The sequence below is a fragment of the Impatiens glandulifera genome, chromosome 7, assembly GCF_907164915.1.
Source record: "Impatiens glandulifera chromosome 7, dImpGla2.1, whole genome shotgun sequence".
Classification (NCBI taxonomy): domain Eukaryota; kingdom Viridiplantae; phylum Streptophyta; class Magnoliopsida; order Ericales; family Balsaminaceae; genus Impatiens; species Impatiens glandulifera.
This window is the reverse complement of record NC_061868.1, coordinates 42839945-42861915: the sequence shown is the minus strand read 5'-3', so window position 1 is coordinate 42861915 and position 21971 is coordinate 42839945. Positions and strand designations below refer to the sequence as shown.

Here is a 21971-nt window from a genome sequence, read left to right as displayed (position 1 = left end):
GAGACCAGTTACATGAATTTCCAACCTCCCAACTTGGAATTTCAGCCTGCAAACATGGAAGTTCAACCTCTACCATCTGATTTCCAACAAAATAACATGCCATACAATGATCCTAACATGGAATTTCAGCCTCATCCATCTGATTTTCCGCAGAATGGCATGCCATACCCAAGCAACCCGCCTCCATTTCCTCACTTTCATAACGAAGACATGGGGCCACATGATCCATCTTCACATTAAGGGAATGTCTTCTTCAATATCCGTGTTTCTCTTTCTTTTTTTTTTTTTTTTTTTTTTCTGTTCTATCTTATTTTTTTTTAGCCCTGAGTCTCTCTATTAAAAATTATATTTAATTTATTTTTGTTTAAATTATTATTATTATTATTATATATTTTATTTAATAATTAACCTTCAAAAATAATATAATTATTTTGATAACGAATAAAATTTTGTTTTTTAATTTAAAAATGAATAACTAAAATAATAGTATAAATAAAAATAATAAATATTTATAAACTATTTTAAATATAGTACAGTTACTTATTTTTATTGAATATTTAAAATATTATTACTAATATTTATTATATTTTATAAATTTAATTTTTTATATGTATAAGAATGATTAATAATTTTAAAATATAATAATTAATAATTTTTATTTTGTAAGGTTAACTTCATTATAATTAAACATTTTTTTATAATATATAGAACATTTAAAACATAAAAATGTAAGTTAAGTATATTAATTTTAATAAATTGTTAAATATTTTTAGGGCGTTTGGTGTTTAATTGATACATTGATTATTAAATTTAAATTTATTATATTATATATTTTTATTAATAAAAATTTCAATTAACTTTTTATTAGTTAATTTGTTCAGTTATATAAATCATCTTAAATTCAAATATATATATATATATATATATATATATATATATATATATATATATATATATATATATATATATATATTCACCTATAACGTTCTCTAAGAATTCTCATATTTCTCATTAATTTATATAATATAATATACTATAAATTAAAATATATTTAGATAAATTAAAATAAATTGTGTCTAAATTAGATAAATTAAATAGAAAAAATAATTAAAAAATATTTTTTAAATTATATAATTTATATATTTAAGTTTGTGACACAATATATTATATAATTTAAATATATATATATATATATATCAATAATTTTAATATATATAAATACTAAATAATTTTAATTTTAAATAATTCATATAACAAAAAAATTAATTAATAAGAAAATAACTTAAGTTAATTATTAAAAATATAAATGAAAATTGATTCTACAAAAAATTAATAAAATATCAACTTTCTGGCCGGTTTTATTTGATTGTAAGTTATTAAATAGGTAGTTAACAATGGAATATACATAGTGTTACTAGCCTATAATGGATTTTTGATTAGATAGGGTCTTTGACTTCAAAAGTGATTAGGATCTACTAACTCGTAATATCTAGTACCACCTTCATGATTCATGGGGGCTTACGGTACATGGTAACCTTTGGATTGTATGTATCTGTTTTTGTTAATTTTGAAGTACATTTTTTAGTTATCAAAATTTTTAAAAAAAAGGTCAATTTATAAAAAAATACTTATTAAATTTATAAGAAATGAGTATGTGGTTCATAGTATCGTGTTTATTAACATAATACATATTTTCTATAAAGAACATTTATTTGTAAAATTCAACAAATATGGGAGAATATATAAAATATTGTTTAATTATATTTTCCTTATCTATATAATTATAGCACTATTTTATTTTATTTTAATTAAAAATATTATTCACAAAAGGAATCTCTTTAAATATTTTCCAAAATCTTATCAATAATCATTTTGAATTAATTAATTTTATTAGTTTTGGTTAACCAGCCATATTGATGACAATGGTTATAGAGTTATATTATAATTCATCATCTAACAAAAAAAAAACTTTGAATTTAAATTTAAAAATAAATCATTTTGAAAAGTATTAACCATTCAAAGTATAACTGCTTAGATTTTTAATATATTTATTTATAGATCACCCGCTATTGTATTGCTTCGGAGCTTTGGGACAGATTCTATAAAATCCTAGAGTTGATCAGTTTCCCGAGCGAATGGATTGAAATCAAAGAAGCGTCAATACTTAAAGCCAAAAGAAATAGATTTGCAACAAACGTGTTCAAGTACGGCTTTGGAGTAGTGGTGTATAACATTTGGCAAGAACGGAATGCTAAGGTATATGGCAGAACCCGCAGGAGCGTTGAAGAGTTATGGAAAGATATTGTATCGGATTGTAGCGCCCTCGCAGAAACGTGGAGAAGAATTCCAAGCACGGGGCAGAACTGGAATATCTGCATGAACTGTAATTTACCGTTTTTTGAACTCACTAGAATTGAAAACATTGTAATCAGATAATTTATTTACGTTTTTAGCTTTTATTCAGAATGTTACAACTTCAAAATCATTCTAGGCATGTCTAGAATGATCAATTAAACTCGTAATTTTTTCCCCATTTTTGGAAATTTTTAGTGAAATTACGCTAAGTCATTTTTCCCAAAAAAATAAAAATAAATTAATTAATTTTAATAAATTGTCCCATTCGGTGTGGGGATTGATATATACTACATTTAAAAATCAATATTAACTCAAAATTTTAATGAGTTGAAAACGCCCAAATTAAAATTTGTAGCCATATTTGGAATGAACTTGAGTTTGACCCGAAAACTGTTATTAAATTGGTTAATATGTATAATTTGTATATACACTAGTAAAAAAAGACCTTTATCGACGAATTTTACCGAGAGTTATAGAAAACTCTCATTAATGGTACCAAGAGGAAGAAAACTTTCGTTAATAAAAAAAGATTCTGAGAGGTGTGTAAAACTTTCGGTGATATGAAAGTTTACCGAAAGTTTATAATAAATCTTCGGTTTTGACCTTCCAAAAAAAAAATTCTAAGTGTTGGAAAGGGTCAAAACCGAAGGTTTATTATAAAACCTTCGGTTTTAACTTTCCCCAAATTGGTAATTGCAAAGGTTATTTAATAAACCTTCGGTTTTGACCCTTCCCAAAAAAAAATTAAAAATAATTTCAAGTGTTGGGAAGCGTCAAAACTAAATGTTTATTAGAAAACCTTCGGTTTTAACTTTCCCCAAATTGTTATTTGCGAAAGTTTTCTAATAAAACTTCGGTTATGACCCTTCAAAAAAAAATTAAAAATAATTTTGAAGTGTTGATAAAGGTCAAAGTCGAAGGTTTATTAGAAAACCTTCGATTTTAACTTTTCCCAAATTGGTAATTGCGAAGTTTTCTAACAAACCTTCGGTTTTGACCCTTCCCAAAAAAATTAATAATAATTCTAAGTGTTGTTAAGGGTCAAAATCGAAGATTTATTAGATTGATGGCCCATTTAAATTAAAAAAAATCTTCTTCTCTTCTTCTTTCTGTCCGATTTCTATCCCTTTTTCTCTCCCCGCTTCCTTCCGCCCGCGCCGCATCCTACATCCGAAGATGACGCCGCCAATACCCTAATTGAAGAACTGCAACCATATTGAATACGCCGCGCCCCCTGCAGCCGTTTGAGCCCTGCCGCTGCACCCCGCTTGAAGATCTGCCACCGCTGCCGCTTGGAGACTTACCCTATCGTCGCGCCTCTGCCCACAACCTACATTTAAGGTCAGATTATTTATTTAATTAAATTTTGATTAGATGTTATATATTCATGTTAAATTTTGTTGGATGATGTTAAATTAGGTTTATTATTGTTTGTTTAGGTTGATTTTTGGTTGGATAATGTTAGATTAGGTTTATTATTATTTTGATTAGGTATATGTTTAGGTTGATTTTTGGTTGGATAATGTTAGATTAGGTTTATTATTGTCTTGATTAGGTATATGTTTATGTTGATTTTTAGTTGGATAATGTTATATTAGGTTTATTATTGTTTTGATTAGGTATATGTTTAGGTTGATTTTTGGTTAGATAATGTTAGATTAAGTTTATTATTGTTTGATTATGCATATGTTTAGGTTGATTTTTTTGGATCATGTTAGATTATGTTTATTAATTTTTGATTAGGTATATTTTTAGGTTGATTTTGTTGAATAATGTTAGATTATGTTTATTATTGTTTGATTAGGTATGTGTTTATGTTGATTTTGTTGGATTCATGTTAGATTTGGTTTATTATTGTTTGATTAGGTATATGTTTATATTTTGATTGATTCATGTTAGATTAATGTATATTTGGTGTGATTGATGTTTGATTAATGTTAAAAAGTGGTTTATATTGAGTTTGATTTAGATTATATTTTGATTAGATTTATGGATATTAGGTTTTCATTATGTTATATTTGGTAGAGATTGTGTAAGATAAATGTAAGCCTAATTAATTTAGATAAAGTTAAATAAATAATAATGCGGGTTGTTTTCCATCTTATTAGAAAGATGGATGTACCCAATAAATTTGGATGACCTTACTTCGAGATCATCCAGATTACGAGAAAGGTGTTGACAAATTTCTCGAGTTTGCAATTAGGAGTACAAGACGACAAACAGTGAAATGTCTTTGCGTGAAATGCTTGAACACGACGTCTATTTCCATAGACAATGTGAAGACTCACATCATCATTTATGGAATAAATCTTCATTACGAATTCTGTTATTCTTATTGAGAAAAGAGACTTACTGCTAACGTGATTAATGAGAATGATGATGATGCCGATGACTTGGAAGATGATGATGATGGTCAATCGGAGGATGTCGTGCCGAAATTCAATGATCCTAGAACGGAGATGAATAATATATATTTTAGAATATTATTTATTTAAATTAATATTGGAATAAGATATTTTTAAAAAATAATAATAATAAAAAGTTAGTTCAAACTCTAAACTCTATTCCGAATTAGTTATTGTTCTACCCAAGGTAGGTAAGTGAACTTGATAATTGAAATTTTCAGATTGTGTACATGTGCAGTAATGACTAATGAGTTAGAAAAAATTGGAAGTTAAAAAATATAAGCTTCCATGAAAGAAAAATCTGAATTTTACCCAAAAAAAAAAAAAATGTCACCAAATACAAGGTCCTGGTTCAAACACGTCGGAGAAAATATTATATAAATGTGTTGTCAAGGGAAACAAATATTTGGAGACTCAAAGCTTTGTGAGATAAAGTTAAGAGAGAACCATATATGTCTACTGGAAACAACATTCACATGAATCAGGGTGATGGAAAAAAGAGTTACGCCCAGAATTCAAGTCATCAGGTTTGTCTATCATGTTTAACATTTAGATATTATTGTTTTTGAAATGATTTTTATGAAACATTATGATAAATAAATAAGTCAACTACTTATCCTCTCTATATATATACTGCAAATACTAACAAGAAAACGATATTCATTATCTTCTCTCCAACGCTTTTAGATGGCGGTGATGCGTAAGACACTACCTATTGTTAAGGATATCATCAAGGAGATGTTCATCAATCACTTAACACTATTTGAAATGTTAGAGAATTTTAGTATTGCGGATCTTGGATGTGCTTCGGGGCCCAACACACTTCTATTTGTGTCTGAGGTTATTGACACCGTTCACAAGTTGTCGAATCAATACAATTACAAAACTCGAGAGATAATGGTCTTCTTAAATGATTTGCATAAAAACGACTTCAACAATCTTTTTAATGCACTCCCTTCATTCTATGACAAGTTAAAGGAGAAACATGGATATGAATTTAGTCAAAAGTGCTTCATCTCCGGGGTGCCATCATCATTTTATGAGAGGTTGTTACCAAGCAAAAGTTTGCACTTTGTATACTCTTCTTATAGTCTTCATTGGCTCTCTCAGGTTTACTTTTTACAAAATTAATTATTTTTTCAATGTTTAAAGAGTGTGTAACTATTTATTCTTCTTTTTTTTAATAATTTTATGTTGATTAATATAGGTACCAAGAAATCTAGACAACAAAGGACATATCTATGTGGCCAAAACATGTCATTCTGATGTGGTAGATGCATACAAGAATCAATTTTACAAAGACTTCTACTCTTTTCTAGTTCACAGGTCTCATGAAATTATACCTAAGGGTAGAATGGTCCTTACATTGATCGGTAGGAGCATTCCTGACCCATCTTCCAATGATTGTTGCTGCATTTTGGAACTTTTAGCCCAATCACTTCTTGACCTGGTTTCTCAGGTTTAAAATTTGTCTTAAAATGTGATTATAATGAATTTTAGTCAAGCTAATATAATGTCTTATTTTATTTTTCTTTTAGGGACTTATTAGAAAAGAAGATGTTGATTCATTCAATATGCCTGTATATCACCCTTATAAAGATGAAGTGAAGACAATCATTCAAAAGGAGAATTCATTTGATCTTGAAAAGTTCGAGATTTTCGAGTGTAATTGGGATCCGGATGATCAAGACTATGGCTACACTGATAAGTTTGACAAAAAAAGAAGTGGAAGAAATGTAGCAAATTGCATAAGATCAATTACAGAGCCAATGATGAAAATTCATTTCGGAGAGCTTGTCTTGGACAACGTGTTCGAGAGATACGAAAAACGTGTAGCTAATCATCTGGAAAATGAGAAGACAAAGTACATAAATCTCACTATATGTTTGAAGAAGAAATGAAATGTGTTTTTCATACATATTAAGTATAAATCTCACTATATGTTTGAAGAAGAAATGAAATGTATTTTTCATACATATTAAGTATAAATCTCAATGTATGTTTGAAGAAGAAATGAAATGTGTTTTTCATACATATTAAGTTAAACAAGCTAAGATGCAATACCGAAATAATATAAAAAAATATAAATTGTTCGACACTTTGTTCTTTTTTTTTTTAATCATTAGGATAAATTTTGTTGATATGAACTTTTTTTCTTTCCAAAATAGTATTAGAAAAAATTTAAAAAATAATGCATTTTTGCACTAAATGAATCGACAAACAAATTTGTATGCAATGATTATGATAGTGCACTCCCATTATTAAACTATATCCAGTTTGCATATTTTCAATAGGATGAATTGACTAATTAATCCAATAAGTTATTTTTTAAATGAAAAGAGTTTTGTTTAAGATATTAAAGGTCACACACTTCATGAAAATGCAAATTATGTTATCTTCCAAAAAAAATTAGAAAATAAATAAAATTTGGATTATTGACTACGGTACTAAAAAATGAACTTAATTGGGATGGCCAATAATGATGTATTGTCAATTTTTATGTTTAATCATCAACTATTCTACTTAATTAAGTAAATCCCGTATTAATAAATGTAAACTTTTCTACTAATTAAAATGATAATTTGAAAGATAAGAATAAGATTTGGCCTTATCCCTTAAGATCCAAGTGGGGTACGTGCCGACACAATCCACATGAATTTATTGGACGTTATTTTATTTTATTTTAATTCTACTTATAGTCTTCCATTTGGACTTATGTATACATTGCAATAATGGTTATAATGAAATGACATAATTTTGTCTTAAAATGTGATTATAATGAATTTTAGTCAAGCTAGTATAATGTCTTATTTTATTTTTCTTTTAGGGACTTATTAGAAAAGATGTTGATTCATTCCATATGCCTGTATATCACCCTTATAAAGATGAAGTGAAGACAACCATTCAAAAGGAGAATTCATTTGATCTTGAAAAGTTTGAAATTTTCGAGTGTAATTGGGATCAGGATGATGAAGACTATGGATACAATGATAAGTTTGACAAAAAAACGAAGTGGAAGAAATGTAGCAAATTGCATCAGATCAATTACAGAGCCAATGATGAAAATTCATTTCGGAGAGCTAAGTGTTCGAGAGATACGAAAACCGTGTAGCTAATCATATGGAAAATGAGAATAGGGGTGATCATTAGCTGGATTAATCCGAAATCCAATCCAATTCGAATCCTAAATACTAATTCGGATTGGATATTTCGGATTGGATTGAGATCGGATCGGATTGAGTTCGAATTGAATTAAATCGGATTGGATTAAGATTATCCAAATTATCCAAACTATCTAAATAAAAAAAAAAATTTAATCTCATGGGCATTGAATGCTGGAGTGAAACAACAACCGAATGAACTCCAAAGTTACTCGCGAGTCTCGAAATTCATCCAACGATGGAATTGCTGTGTATTGCATTAAAGAAAACCAGCAAAGAAGGTAAAATTCCATGGGAATATAATGTTGGGGTGAAACAACACCTGTAAAACTCATTCTAATGAGAGAATAACAGTGTGTTAACTAAATAACTAGTAAATAAGCACATATTATTGGAGTAACACCAATAAAAATATGGCATTAACTATTGGAATAAAACAACAACGTCTGAAAACAAACTTAAAAGAATATTATTGTCGAAGAAAATAAGAATATTAACAAAATTATTTGAAAAAAAAAAATATATTAAAAAAATATAATAATAATAATAATAATAATAATAATAATAATAATAATAATTAGAGTCTTCCATCAATGTTTAAAATAACCATTGATAGAGACAGCAAAAGAGTAAATTTATAGCTCAAGATCAAAGTTTTAACTCGATACCATGTTAGAATATAAAGAAAAAATGTATTGAATTATAAATTGTAGATAACAGGAATCATTAGGATAAATTGTGTTGATATGAACTTTTTTTTCTTTTTAAAATTGTATTAGAAAAAATTAAAAAATAATGCATTTTTGCACTAAATGAATCAACAAATAAATTTCTATGCACTGATTATGATAGTGCACTCCCATTATTAAACTATATCTTGTTTGCATATATATTTTTAATAGAATGAATTGACTAATTAAAATTTTAAATGAAAAGAGTTTTGTTTAAGATATTAAAGGTCACACTTCATAAAAATGCAAATTATGTTATCTTCCTAAAATTTTAGAAAATAATAAAATTTGGATTATTGACTACGGTACTAAAAAAAACTTAAAAACGAACTTAATTGGTTTGGATTATTGACTAAGTTACTAAAAAACGAACTTAATTGGGATGGCCAATAATGATGTATTGTCAATTCTTAGGTTTAATCATCAAATATTCTAATTAAGTAAATCCCGTATTAATAAATGCAAACTTTTCTAGAACTAAGGTAACGATTTTGTTGGAAACACAAGAGTTAGATGGACTGAAAAGAATAAACAAACACAAAAAATGTGATAGAACCCTGAAACAGTCATCTCCTCAGCTCCTACTGCTACTACAACTCCTGACAAAGAGAGCACTAGAGTTTCTCGTCATGCTGACTAATGAGTTAGAAAAAATTGGAAGTTAAAAAATATAAGCTTCCATGTAAGAAAAATATGAATTTAAAAAAAAATGTCACCAAATACAAGGTTCTGGTTCAAACACGTCGGAAAAAATATTATATAAATGTGTTGTTGACACCGAGAAATTAGAGGGATATGAAGAAACACAAGAAGTCACTCGACACTCTTCACTCTAGTAATCCACCAAAAGAGTTTAGAGCAAAATAAATAGAAGATAAACTTCTAAACAAGCTTAAAGTTCAAAGTAATTATTATTCAAAAGTTAGTTGTCTTTCACGATTACAAAGTAAATAAACTTTAATACTAGATAATTAAATATTATGACGGTCGATCTCCAAAAGTGACTATTTGAATTCCACCATACTTCATTAATTTGATCTTATCTCTTTGACTTCTAGGGGTTTCCCAATTCCAGCATCATTCTCCCCCGGTTGGAGAAGATTCGACATCGAATCTGAAACCTGTTCGTCATCAATGTATGGTGAAAGATCAGAAACATTGAACGTGGTTGAGACATCATAGTTTCCTAGTAACTCCACCTTGTAAGCATTATCACCAATCTTCTTCAAAATCCTAAAAAGACCATCACCTCTAGACTAACATGCACCACCAAGACACGTTTGGTTTAAAAATATATTTATTTAAGAATCAGTTTTTTTGAGTTTTAATTTATTAATTTATTATTTTTATTGGTTTTTAAAAATAATATTTAAAAAAAATAATATAAACGATTTTTTTATTATACAATAATATTATATATAATTAATATTTATTAACTTTTTAAAATATGTTAAAATATAATATAACATTTTTATTCATCTATAACAAAAACAAAAATACAATAATAGTGGAGATCTCATTTACAATACAAGCAAACAACCCATTACAAACTCTTGTTTGAGAGAGTCACTTGAAACAAGTAAAATTATTTCTCTCTTATCCCTAAGTATAGTTCTTTCTCTCTCAAACCAATAATATAGGTGGGCTTAAGCCCATACATCCATTTTTCCAATGTCATTAACACTCAATTTTGTCTCAATAATTTTTTTAACAAACATTTTGAATATTTGAATTGTCAATGTCATTTGAAGTGTTGTATTGAATCATAAAAGATCTAAGGTCTTCATTATTATTCATAATAATAATATTATTATGTTTTTTAATTCGTTCTTAAAACTCGGTAGAGTTCGTCGGAAATTAACGGTTCTTCTCGAAAATTTCAAATTCGATAATTTATTGAATAATTAATTTTTTTTCTTCTCATGTCATGCTTTGTTGTACTCAAACGAGTTTTATCATTTTTAATATATATATATATATATATAATACTATTTTCCATGATTTTAAATCATGTCCGAAGAAATGACAGGGAGAGAATTGAAATGCAAAAAAAAGAAGATTTTGTTTTTCATTTTTATTATATCATTGTATTATAATTTTTAAAAACTTTAATTATATATGAAATATAATAATAAATAAAAAGATCTACGTCACACACATAACATTGGCGAACCAAAATGTGACTCGTAACTATTGGATTTAGAGAAGGAGATTTGGTTAAGCATTTGCATATATATATATTAGATAGATTTCCCTAGGGTTTCCTTGCCGCCTCATTCGCCTCCTAATCTACAGGGATAGTAGATCGATCTTCTTCTGTTGGACCTTATCAATATAGTTCCACAAAGCGGAGAAGAATTATGGAGTCAATGAAACTTCACTTGTTACCATGGGTCCTAGAATCTAGGGCTCCACCGATTGGGGCACCCGGTTGATCTTGGCATTGAAGAGGTAATTTTGTGTTTTATATAGATGGCTATGTGGTGGTTGGATCCAGTTTGTTGTTCAGGGTAAGAGACCCCTCTAACATTGGTTTATTTTTACCTTATCATGTTGATTCATTAAGATGGGGCTGTTTTGCTAATTAATTTTGGAAGAAACTGTTCTTTATTTTTGATTGGTACTGTTAGGGGGCTTATTGTCATCATGCTACAAAAGAGATAATTAGATATAATTACAAAGGTCTTACTTGGTCATTTGTTACAAATGAGTTATTTGGTTCATTGAATATAGAAGGGAGATACTTGACTATATAATGGATTATTGATTACCTAGGTCTTTAACTACAAGAGGGTTAATTGCGTAATGGTAGTTATTTTTCTGCAAAGGGTACATAAGAAATTACTGTATACAATTTCAAAAGAGTTAGTTGGTAAATATGTTGTAAATAGGTTAATTGGTTAATTGAATGTAGAAGAGTTGCTTGGTTATTATAGATCTTGATTACATAGGATCTTTGGCTACATAGGGGTTAATTGAGTTACAAAAAGGGTAGTTATTTATATTCTAAAAAAGGTAAAGGTTAAGGGCTTACAAAGGGGTAATTGGATACAATTACAAAAAAGAGTTACTTGGTCATTTGGTTACAAATGAGTTATTTTGTTCATTGAATATAGATCTAGGGTTCCTTGGCTATAATGAACTTTTGATTTCATAGGATCTTTGGCTACAAAAGGTGATAAAGATCTACCACCTTCGTGCCTTCATGATTATTGGGGATCTTCATGTGCTTGGTTAACCTTTGAATTATTTTCTAATTGTTTATGTTCATTTTGAAGTACTTTTTAATTATCAAAAGAAAAAAAAGTTGCATTTCAGTGACGCTTTAACATAAAAACATTTGAAATAAAAAGCCGATTTAAAATAAAATTTACTTATTAAATTTACTAGAAATGAGTAAGAGTGAATAATAATATCATATAATATTTCCTTTTTAAAAATAAATAACTTTGAAACTATATTTATGTTATTATACAAGGAAATACTTTCTATAGAAATATTAGAATATACGAATGTTTTGATTAATTATTAAAGAACTCTTATTTGTAAAGGAGAATATATGAAATTAAGTGTTTCATTCATCTTTCCTTATCTATATAGCACTCTTCTATTTTAATTCAAAATAATAATCACAAAAGGAATCACTTTTTATAGTAGTAAATCTGTCAAGATTTAAGAAATCTTATCAATATTATTTTGAATTAATTAATTTTATTAGTTTTAGTTAACTAGCATTGATATAATTCACGGTCTTACAAAAAAAACATTGAATTCAAATTTAAAATTAAACCATTTGACAGTAATAACCATTCAAAGTACCACTGTATGTATTTTTAATATATTTATATATACTGTTATTAAAACCAAATATAAAACATATTTCGTTTTAAATGCTAAATGACATGAAAATTTATTTTACTTCTATAATTATGTTTGTGGTGACAGAATCGGTCAAAATAAATTTCATTGATAGATTGTAACTATTTTAAAATTAAAATATTGTGTTTGTGGGTTATAAATGTTATAATCCAAAAGAAGATATATTTTAAATAAAAATACTGATTTTATAACATAATTACTTATTCAATCTAAGGCTATTTCATAATTTAGGAAATTAGTTTTTATGGTAGTAAATTTGACCACTATTAATACAAAATCTAAAAAAATATAATTTTTAAAGTTTTGATTGACAACATTGATGACAATGTATCTCAATTGAGAGCCTTTCAAACTATTTTTCATCAATATTTTTTTTTCTAAAAATCTATATAAAGTGAGTTCTAGCCATGAACAAATCCCAACATATTGGAAAAAAAGAAAATAGTTTTCTTATCCAATCCCTTGTAAAAACACCATGACTAGAAACAGCCAGAACCTCATGGAGGTTGAGATGATGATGCAGGAGAAGCTCATAAAAATACTACAAAAGGAGAACCGTCATAAGGAGATGACGCATATCATGTTTCAAACCATGATATATCCGCAAAAGGCGTTGTTGAGGCTGACTATAGGAGATTTTGAGGAGTTGATTAGGGTTATCGACCAGAAACTAGAGGAGGTTGAGAGGCTGCTGGAGATGCGTCGAAGAGAGGAATCTTCTTTCAATCCTCGTCCTCCTCTTCAAGGTGACACATGCCGGAGTAGTGATGGTAGCCAATAACTTGTTCTGAGCCATGAATTGATGCCTCCAAATCATGGGAGGTTTCAATCATCTAGCTCTAGCATTTCCATGCTCAACATCACACATGAGAAGGCCAACCCTAGGAACCAAGCCATATTTTCCCAAGACAATAACACCAACATGGGCTCACATTGACCTCATTTTACATTAGAGAAACCTATAATAATTCCTTCTCGTATCCGTTATTTTAAGTTTTCTTACTTGGTTTTAATTATGGTTGTTGGCTTTAGTTCCGTTGTCGTTTAAGGTTTTTTGATTTAGTTCCGTTGTTGTTTAAGGTTGTTTGTTGGTGTGGTTGTCGGATTTGTTTAATTGTTTTTTTTATCTATATCATATTAGTTTGAAGTTATTATTTATTATTGAGAATGTTTTTAATTCTTTGAAATATTTATTTTAATATCTTTGATTTATTAAATATTTGATAATATATGAAATTAACTTTGATTGAATCATATTTTTATATGATTAATATAGGGATTATTTTAGTAAATTGATTAATGAAAAATAATATATATCGATCTCAATGAGCTTCTATAAAAACATAGATATACAGTAAAAAAACAATCAAAGCTAAGAATTAATCAAAGAAAAACTAAGAGCCATATTGATATTAATGAACTCTTATAACCTATTTCCATCTTACTTTAATCATTTGTTTTTATTTGTTACTTACTTTGAAAATTGTAATAACTTTGTAGGTAATTAGAGCTTATATTAAAATGAAACTATATATGTGTGGCAAGGTTTGTTTATACACTAATTAAAAATGGGGGTAATAGTGACAAAACTTAGAGTTAGTTTTCTTCCCTTCGCTATTGACCAAAGGTAAAATGTAATTATTAGAAGTATTTAACAACGCGTGGGAAGAAATAGTGACGAAGACTATAACGATGACTAGTGAAGGTTCCAAATATTGTCTGTATTTACCTTTATCGACGATAATCTTCCAATAGCGAAGCTTTCGCGCCAGTCAATAGTAATTGGACCTTCGCTATTGCTCCCTTTCATAATAGTCATTTAAATACAAGCAAGTGAAGCAACCAAAAATCACAAAGAACATGTTAAAAACTAACAAAAACAAAAAAAAAAGATTGAATCGTACATCAAAGTTAATCTAAAATATGTTGAATAAAGAAACTCATCACCATGAGTCGAAACTGATCTATTGTTCTCTTGGATTTTTTTTTCTTTTCTTCAATTTGAGATTGAACCCTCATTCCCAGTTCATTCCCAGGAATCGATCCAAAAATTCAAGTTATTTAGAGTTTTAAAAAATGTATTAAAAAATAATATGTGGTTAAAAAAGAATCAAACATAGAGTGTGATACAAAAACATTGTCACACTAATTAATTAATAAACAGTTAATAATAATTTTTTTTTTTATAAATTTGTAATAAGAGATATTTTTATTGTCAAGTTTGATTTCATAAATAAAACCTTTTGATTAGAGAATAAGAAACCCACTTTTTTTTTACTTGAAATATTAGACTTTGTGAAAACTGATTGTTTAGAAAGAAAGAAAAAAAAATAATAATAGAGTTAATTAGTTAAAAAAGAAATATAAGTCAAAATATTATTAAGTTTGAAGTTACACTTATAATAAAATTTATAAAAGATAATTATAGTTTATTAGGTTGGTGTTTGGGTTTGGAATTGAGTTTGAATTCATAATTTTTTCGTTATAGTTTTTAAGCATATTCTAATTTTTTTTTTTTTTTTTTTTTTTTTGTGATCTCTTATTTCGTAGTTCCTGTGGGATGGGATGGGATGATGGAAATTTAAAATTTAAGAAATTGTAAATTTGAGATTAAAATAATTCATTTTTTCTAATAGAAATGATAATTTGAAAGATAAGAATAAGAAGATTTGATCATTGGTTCAAGAACATCTCTAAATTCATCTCTATCCGGATCAAGTGGGCCTACGTAGCTAGTTGAAGATATTATTTTTTATGCATAACCCCATGATTCACATGCAATTAATATAAAATAATATTAGACATTATCTTTAATTTTATATAGGTCCAAATATAAATATTGGAATTCATGATATAATTATGAATATAAGATTTTTTTATTTTTTTATAGCTATACGTCTCACTTTTTCTTTTTTTTTTTTTCTTTTTTTTTTATAACTGTCCGTTTTCTACTTATATCAATTAGGTAACTGTCCGTCTTACTTGTTTTATTTGACAGCAAGTTTGAAAACATGCATGTTTGAAAACAATTATCATTTATTCCTAAAGTTCAAATATTGTAATAAATACTATAATTACAACAACTTTGTTTTGGCTAGAAATTTTAATTTTAAATAAGAATAATCTTGACTTCCTTGGTATCCTTGAAGTGGATCAAGTTGTTAGACACTCATTTTTCATCGCCCAATTTTATAGTTTATGTTTTTAATAAATTTGAGCCTTACAGATTTCGCGAATTCATTCACGGGCTACGATTTATTTACAAAAAAACAATTATTTTTTAGAACACTTGAGTTTTTTTTAAATAGTTGATTTTTGGATTCTTAATAAAGTTAAGGTAGTAATTTGTCTATGTTATAACACTTAAAAAAGTTACTATACTTAGAATATTTAAGGTTTTATTTAATTAATTACCTTAGGTATTAATAAAAATAAAATATATATATATTTTACAAAATATAAATTAATGTTTTTATAAAATTCCATCTTAATTAGATTAGTTGTTATATTAGTTTGTTAAATTAGTTAGATTAGATTTCTTGAATTTGAATAAGTTAGTTAATATTTTATTTATTTAATTAGAATTGTTGCTTAAAAATAGGGAATAATTAAAAATAAAATTGTTTATTTGTATTTTTAACAAAATCTTTTTTTAGGATGAAGGGTGTGTAAACGGGATAACGTGCAAAAATAAAAAGATAACGGTGTCTACACAATCGTACAATCGTGATAAGAAGTTTGACAAAAGAAGAATAATTCAGTCGTATGTGATGAAGAGAAGCATGGCTTAGTCAATTTTTTAATTAAAAATTAAAATGACTAAGTATTATATAATTATTAAATAAAGCTTAAATCATTTGACTTGACATTTAGTTACATGTCAAGTAAACATTGCTCCATTATTTTAAACATTTGTAAATGTTTAAAATAGTTTTTCTTTCCAACGGTCAAAGTGTTTAAATGGGGCTTTGGGCCCTAAGTTTTCATAGCTTTGCCTATAAATATTCCTTTAACACCTTAACAAAGTATCTTCACCTTCTTCTCTCTTTTTCTCTCTACCTTCTCTCTTAGGCTACATTTTTTCTAGAAATTTGTCATCTTTCTTTTAAGAATCTAACAAGAGCTCCAACTAGTTTTGTTGGGTCATAAACCTCTTGTTTAGAATTCTCATCCCTCTTTGCAAAGAAGCAACCTTGTAAGCCTCCTTGCACAAGTTTATTCTTTTTTATATATTTGAATTTGAATTAAAAATTATATTTTTTTATTTATATATTTTATCTTTGCACTCAAATTCCATACACTATTCCTCTTAAGTTTGCTATTTTTTTATTTTTTATTTTGTATGTATATATGTAACCTAGCAAAATTAAGACAAAAATATAATAAAACATAATTAAAAAATAAAATAAAAAATTCAATGTAAATAAAAGTTTCTTGACCAAAAAGAAAAAAAAAATTTCTTTCTTAAAAACCAAAATCGACCCTTAAATTGGCCATTTTAAAAGACTCTAAAGCATAACAAAAAAACATCAAGTATAAAAAAGGGGCAAAAAAATAAAAATAAACAAATAAGAATCTTTTTTTATACAGTTTTATTTATTTATTTTATATTTTTTTTTGAAAGATTAAATTTAAGTATTTTGCATATATAAATGTATACTTGTATGTTAATAAAGTATTTTTGGATTTTTTTTTATGCAATTTGGGATTCATTTAGATCACCGTAAGTAATTTAGATTAGGGCCATGTTGAAAAAAATGCAATTTGTCAGCTTTAGCGATGTTTATGACCTTTTGCACCTGAAGCTGACCCTACCCAAGACCGAGGATCCAGGACTTAGGACCGAGGACCGAGCATCAGAAGACCAAGGACCGAGGATGGAGGACCGTGATGCATTTATTTATTTTATTTTCTATTTTCTTTAGTCTTGGGGTTTGTTTCTTTGACATTTTTTATTTTGCTTAGTTAAAAGTTGGTGGCTTGTTTAATCTTAAGTTAGAAAAATAAAATAAAATAAAACCCTAACTAAAATTGAGCCTAACCCTTAGCTTAGACTTAAGATTTTCCTTAGACTTGGGACTTTTTTTTTGAAATTTTTTTAAAAAACCCAAAAAAAATAAAATAAAATTTTAGACCCTTTAAATATTTTTTCTTGAAAATTAATCTACATTTAGCTACATTTAGCTCAATTAATTTTTGATTAATAACTTGTCTAGTTTTGATTTTTAGGATAACTTTATTTATAAGTTATTTGCTTTAGTTTTTCTTTTGTCTTTGTTTATTCTTTCTTTTTTTTGTTTATCTCATGCAAACCCTTTAAATGTTTTAAATGGAAAAATTCTAAGATGTAAAGCATAAGAAATTTGAAAAAAGGCCATAACTAATTAGTAGAGACCTTAGGGGCGTTCTGGGACATAGCGTCTAAAAAACCCTTTCCCATAGTTCGGTGTTTGGTTACGTGTGGGAAAGGGTTTTTTAGACGCTATGTCCCACAACGCCCCTAAGGTCTCTACTAATTAATTTTGGCATTTTTTCAAATTTCTTACGCTTTATATCTTAGAATTTTTCCATTTTAAACATTTAAAGGGTTTGCATGAGATAAACAAAAAAAAGAAAAAATAAACAAAGACAAAAGAAAAACTAAAGCAAATAACCTACACATAAAGTTATCCTAAAAATCAAAACTAGACAAGTTATTAATAAAAAATTAATTGGCCTAAGTCTAGATTAATTTTCAAGAACTTTAGTGAATTATTTTAAGGTCTAAAATTTTTTTTTTTGGTATTTTGAAAAAATTTCAAAAAAAAAATAAGTCATAAGTATAAGGAAGATCCTAAGTCTAAGCTTGGGCTAGGCTCAATTTTAGTTAGGGTTTAATTTTATTTTATTTTTCTAACCTAAGATCAAGCAAGCCACAAACTCTTAACTAAGCAAAATAAAAAAATGTCAAACAAACAAACCCTAAGACTATAGAAAATAGAAAATAAAATAAAAAATAAAAATAAATAAATGCAGTTTGGTCCTCCATCCTCGGTCCTTGGTCTTCTGATGCTCGGTCATCGGTCCTCATTCATCGGTCCTAAGTCTTACAATGGGGTTGCTTCTTTGAAAAGAGGGATAGAAATTCTAAACAAGAGGCTTATGACTCAACAAAATTAGTTGTAGCTCTTGTTTAGATTCTTGAAAGAAAAATGGCAGATTTTTAGAAAAAATGCAGCCTAAGAGAGAATGTAGAGAGAAAAAGAGAGAGTAGAAGGTGAAGGTCCTTTGCTAGGGTGTTAAGTGGGATATTTATAGGCAAAGCTATGAAACCTATGGCCCAAAGGCCCATTTAACACACTTACAAATGTTAAAAATAATGGAGCAATCTCCACTTGACATTGACATGTCACTAAATGTCAAGTTGTCATCCAAGATTTAAGCTTTATTTAATAATGATGTAATATTTGATCATTTTAATTTTTAATTAAAAAATTGACCAAGCCCTTTCATGATTGTGAAGTCTTCACGGCTGAATTATTCTCCCTTTGGCAACTTCTTCCTTTATTTTAGCAACCTTTTTTTTTCTTTGACTTAGGGTGCTTTTCACGATCATGTAGACACCATTATCTTTTTATTTTTGCACGTTTCCCTTTTACTCACCACTTTATCTTACAAAAAAAGATTTTGTTAAAAACACAAATAAACAATTTTATTTTTAATTATTCTTATTTCTAAGGAACAATTCGAATTAAATAAATAAAATGCTAACTAACTTATTCAGGAAATCAAATCGCAAAATCTAATCTAAATAATTTAACAAACTAATCTAACAACTAATCTAATTAAAAGAAAATAAAATATACCTAACGAAATTTTATAAAAACGTTAATATATATTTTGTAAAATAATTTTTTTTTATAAATACCCAAGGTAATTAATTAAATAAAACTTTGAATATTCTAAGTATAATAACTTCTCTAAGTGTTGTAACATAGACAAATTACTACCTTAACTTTATTAAGAATCCAAAAACCAACTATTTAAAAAAAAACTTGAAGTTCTAAAAAATAATTTGTTTTTTTTAAAATAAATCGTGCAATGAGCCCGTGAATGAATTCGAGAAATCTGTAAGGCTCGGATTTATTAAAAACATAAATTATAATATTGGGGGGTGAAAAATGAGTGTCTAAAGAATGCCCCTCTTTGACAAAATTTGTAGAAAACACTCAGTTTTAGGAAAATGCATGTCCAAGCTTGAAAATAGGCACTGCATTTTGAAAACACCCAATTTATAGTTTATTTTTGGCTTCCTTGAATGAAAAGAGAACAAACCTGACGAGTCTCTCAGGAGACCCGTGTAATTTAGACGCCTGGCACATTGACTTCTTTGCGACTAGGACTACATTGGCGATCCACTCTGGGTAATCTACCACTTCGAGGAATCCTGCGTCGAGCTGTTTCTGAACTTCCTCCTTGATCTTGTCGACGATGTCTGCCTTCATTCTTTGGAGCCTCTACTTCATCGGTTTTGCGTCTTCATAAAGTGGTACGCGGTGTTGGATGATTTTTGGATCAATGTCTGGCATACTTTATAAGGCCATGCAAAGACATCTTTGTTTGTTTTTAAAAATTTAGTTAGATTTTCTTGTTCTAAATCATTTAAACTTTTACCGATTAAAACAATTTGAGGAGCTTCTTCTGTGTTAAGGTTTATTTATATTGTTTCTTCTGTAGTGGAAAAATTCTCCTCTTGTTTATCTAGATAATGCCTCATCTCATAGGTCATTTCTGATTTAAACGTTTCATCGGAAGACATATAATCAAAAGTTTCTTCTTCATTTTTAAAATCATTGTTCAAAGTGCCCACAGACTTAGAGTTATTAAAATAATGTTCTGCATGTGAATGAAATTCAGAAATCATAGATTTTAAGTTCGAATTCTTTTTAGAGAATGCATGTTTTGTCAAGTACAGATCTTTCTCCTCGCTGTCCGTGACGTCATCAATTGGTTTTAACCTTATGTACTGGGATGATCTTAGCGTCGATTAGATCTTGAATCTTCTATTTGAGAGGGAAACAACAATTAGTGGAATTCCCTCTAGTCTAGTGATATTCGCGCCACTCATTTGCGAACTTGCCCATTACTTCTCTCCTAGGTTCCGGTGTTAACGTTAGAATCAATTTCTTCTGCAACAAGTTCCTTAAGGCCTTCGACAATGACATCCCCAAGTCGTCAAATTTTCTACGAGGTGGAGCAGTAGTGGCACACCTTATTTGTGATGATTGTTGACTTTGTTTAGGAGAAATGAGTTCTCTTGATGAACATTTTGTCCTTGAGTTTGACGTGCTTACATTGCTCTTATTTTGAATAGACCTTTCTGCAGCTTTTCAACCGTTCATGAATGCCATACTTACCCTTTCTCTTTCTTCTCGCAAGCCTTTTGGATTAAGGGGTTCGATTGTCGCATAAGTTTCGACTTCTGCTGTGAGGTCTTCAAGTTGTTGCCCCAATTGTATCAGTGTATCACGAAGATCGTCTAGCTTTAGATGAAATAGCTCATTGAACCTTTTTTGGTGGGTTAGTCATTGTAAATTATGGTGAATATGAGTATGTTGTGTTCAAGAGAACAAAGTCAGTTCGAACTCCTTTATCAAGTAAAACAAGCAATGCGTTGTTCGTATGCACATAATCCCTAACACGCAATAGACGTTCAATTTACCCATTCACAATGTATAACATGTAGAAAAGGATGAGTAAAATAAGAATGAGTTATTTTATTAAAATCTTAAGTGTCATGGATAAAATCACAAACTCAAGTCATAAAATAAAATAAGAAAAGAAAGAAAGCACCTTTCATCCTTTTGTTACAATGTCGCTCATGTATCTTCATAAAGAGATTTACATTTCAAGCATAAAGAAATCTAGTCGAAGTCTTCTAATCTTCAAGTCTTTCCATCTTTCTTGATCGTCTTTGTGTTTCATGCGTCTCTCTTGATCGTCTTTGTGTTTTACGCGTCTTTCTTAATTATATTTTACGCTTAGAATCTGAGTAGTAAAGACACAAAGAAAGAAAACTAGTTACATTAGATTCTTCTTTTAGCTTTTCTAAGTTTCCTCGATTTTACTCCTTTAAAATTATTAGGCTTAGCTTCAAAATTTCGAAATTGTTCACATGTTTCATGGAATTTTAAAACTTTAAATTGATAAACTGAGCGCCTAGAAATATCTTTATGCATACATGTATTTATCATATATAGTAGTCAAGTAAAGGGCTTCATGACGTGGCTTTGTTTCTCAACAGGACGAGACGAGGCAACGACTTGGTAGAATTGGATTTTTGGATTTTTGTTCTAAAGTTGGAAATGACTTAAGAGAGAGTTGTTCTACCGACAAGGATACTATCCTAAAAGGGATCTCTCGATGTAAGGGGAGCTCTCAATTGGACATCCCTCTCACCT

The 21971-nt window shown here is 28.1% G+C and overlaps 1 protein-coding gene across 1 annotated transcript; it reads left to right on the top strand.

Annotated features, from left to right (window-relative positions):
• The first annotated feature begins 5236 nt into the window (after window positions 1–5236).
• On the top strand, window positions 5237–6661 carry LOC124909972 (probable jasmonic acid carboxyl methyltransferase 2). The gene is made up of 4 exons (XM_047450598.1): window positions 5237–5287; window positions 5448–5870; window positions 5968–6219; window positions 6299–6661. The coding sequence occupies exons 1-4, from the start codon at window positions 5237–5239 to the stop codon at window positions 6659–6661; spliced, it is 1089 nt and encodes a 362-aa protein (XP_047306554.1).
• Window positions 6662–21971: the final 15310 nt, after the last annotated feature.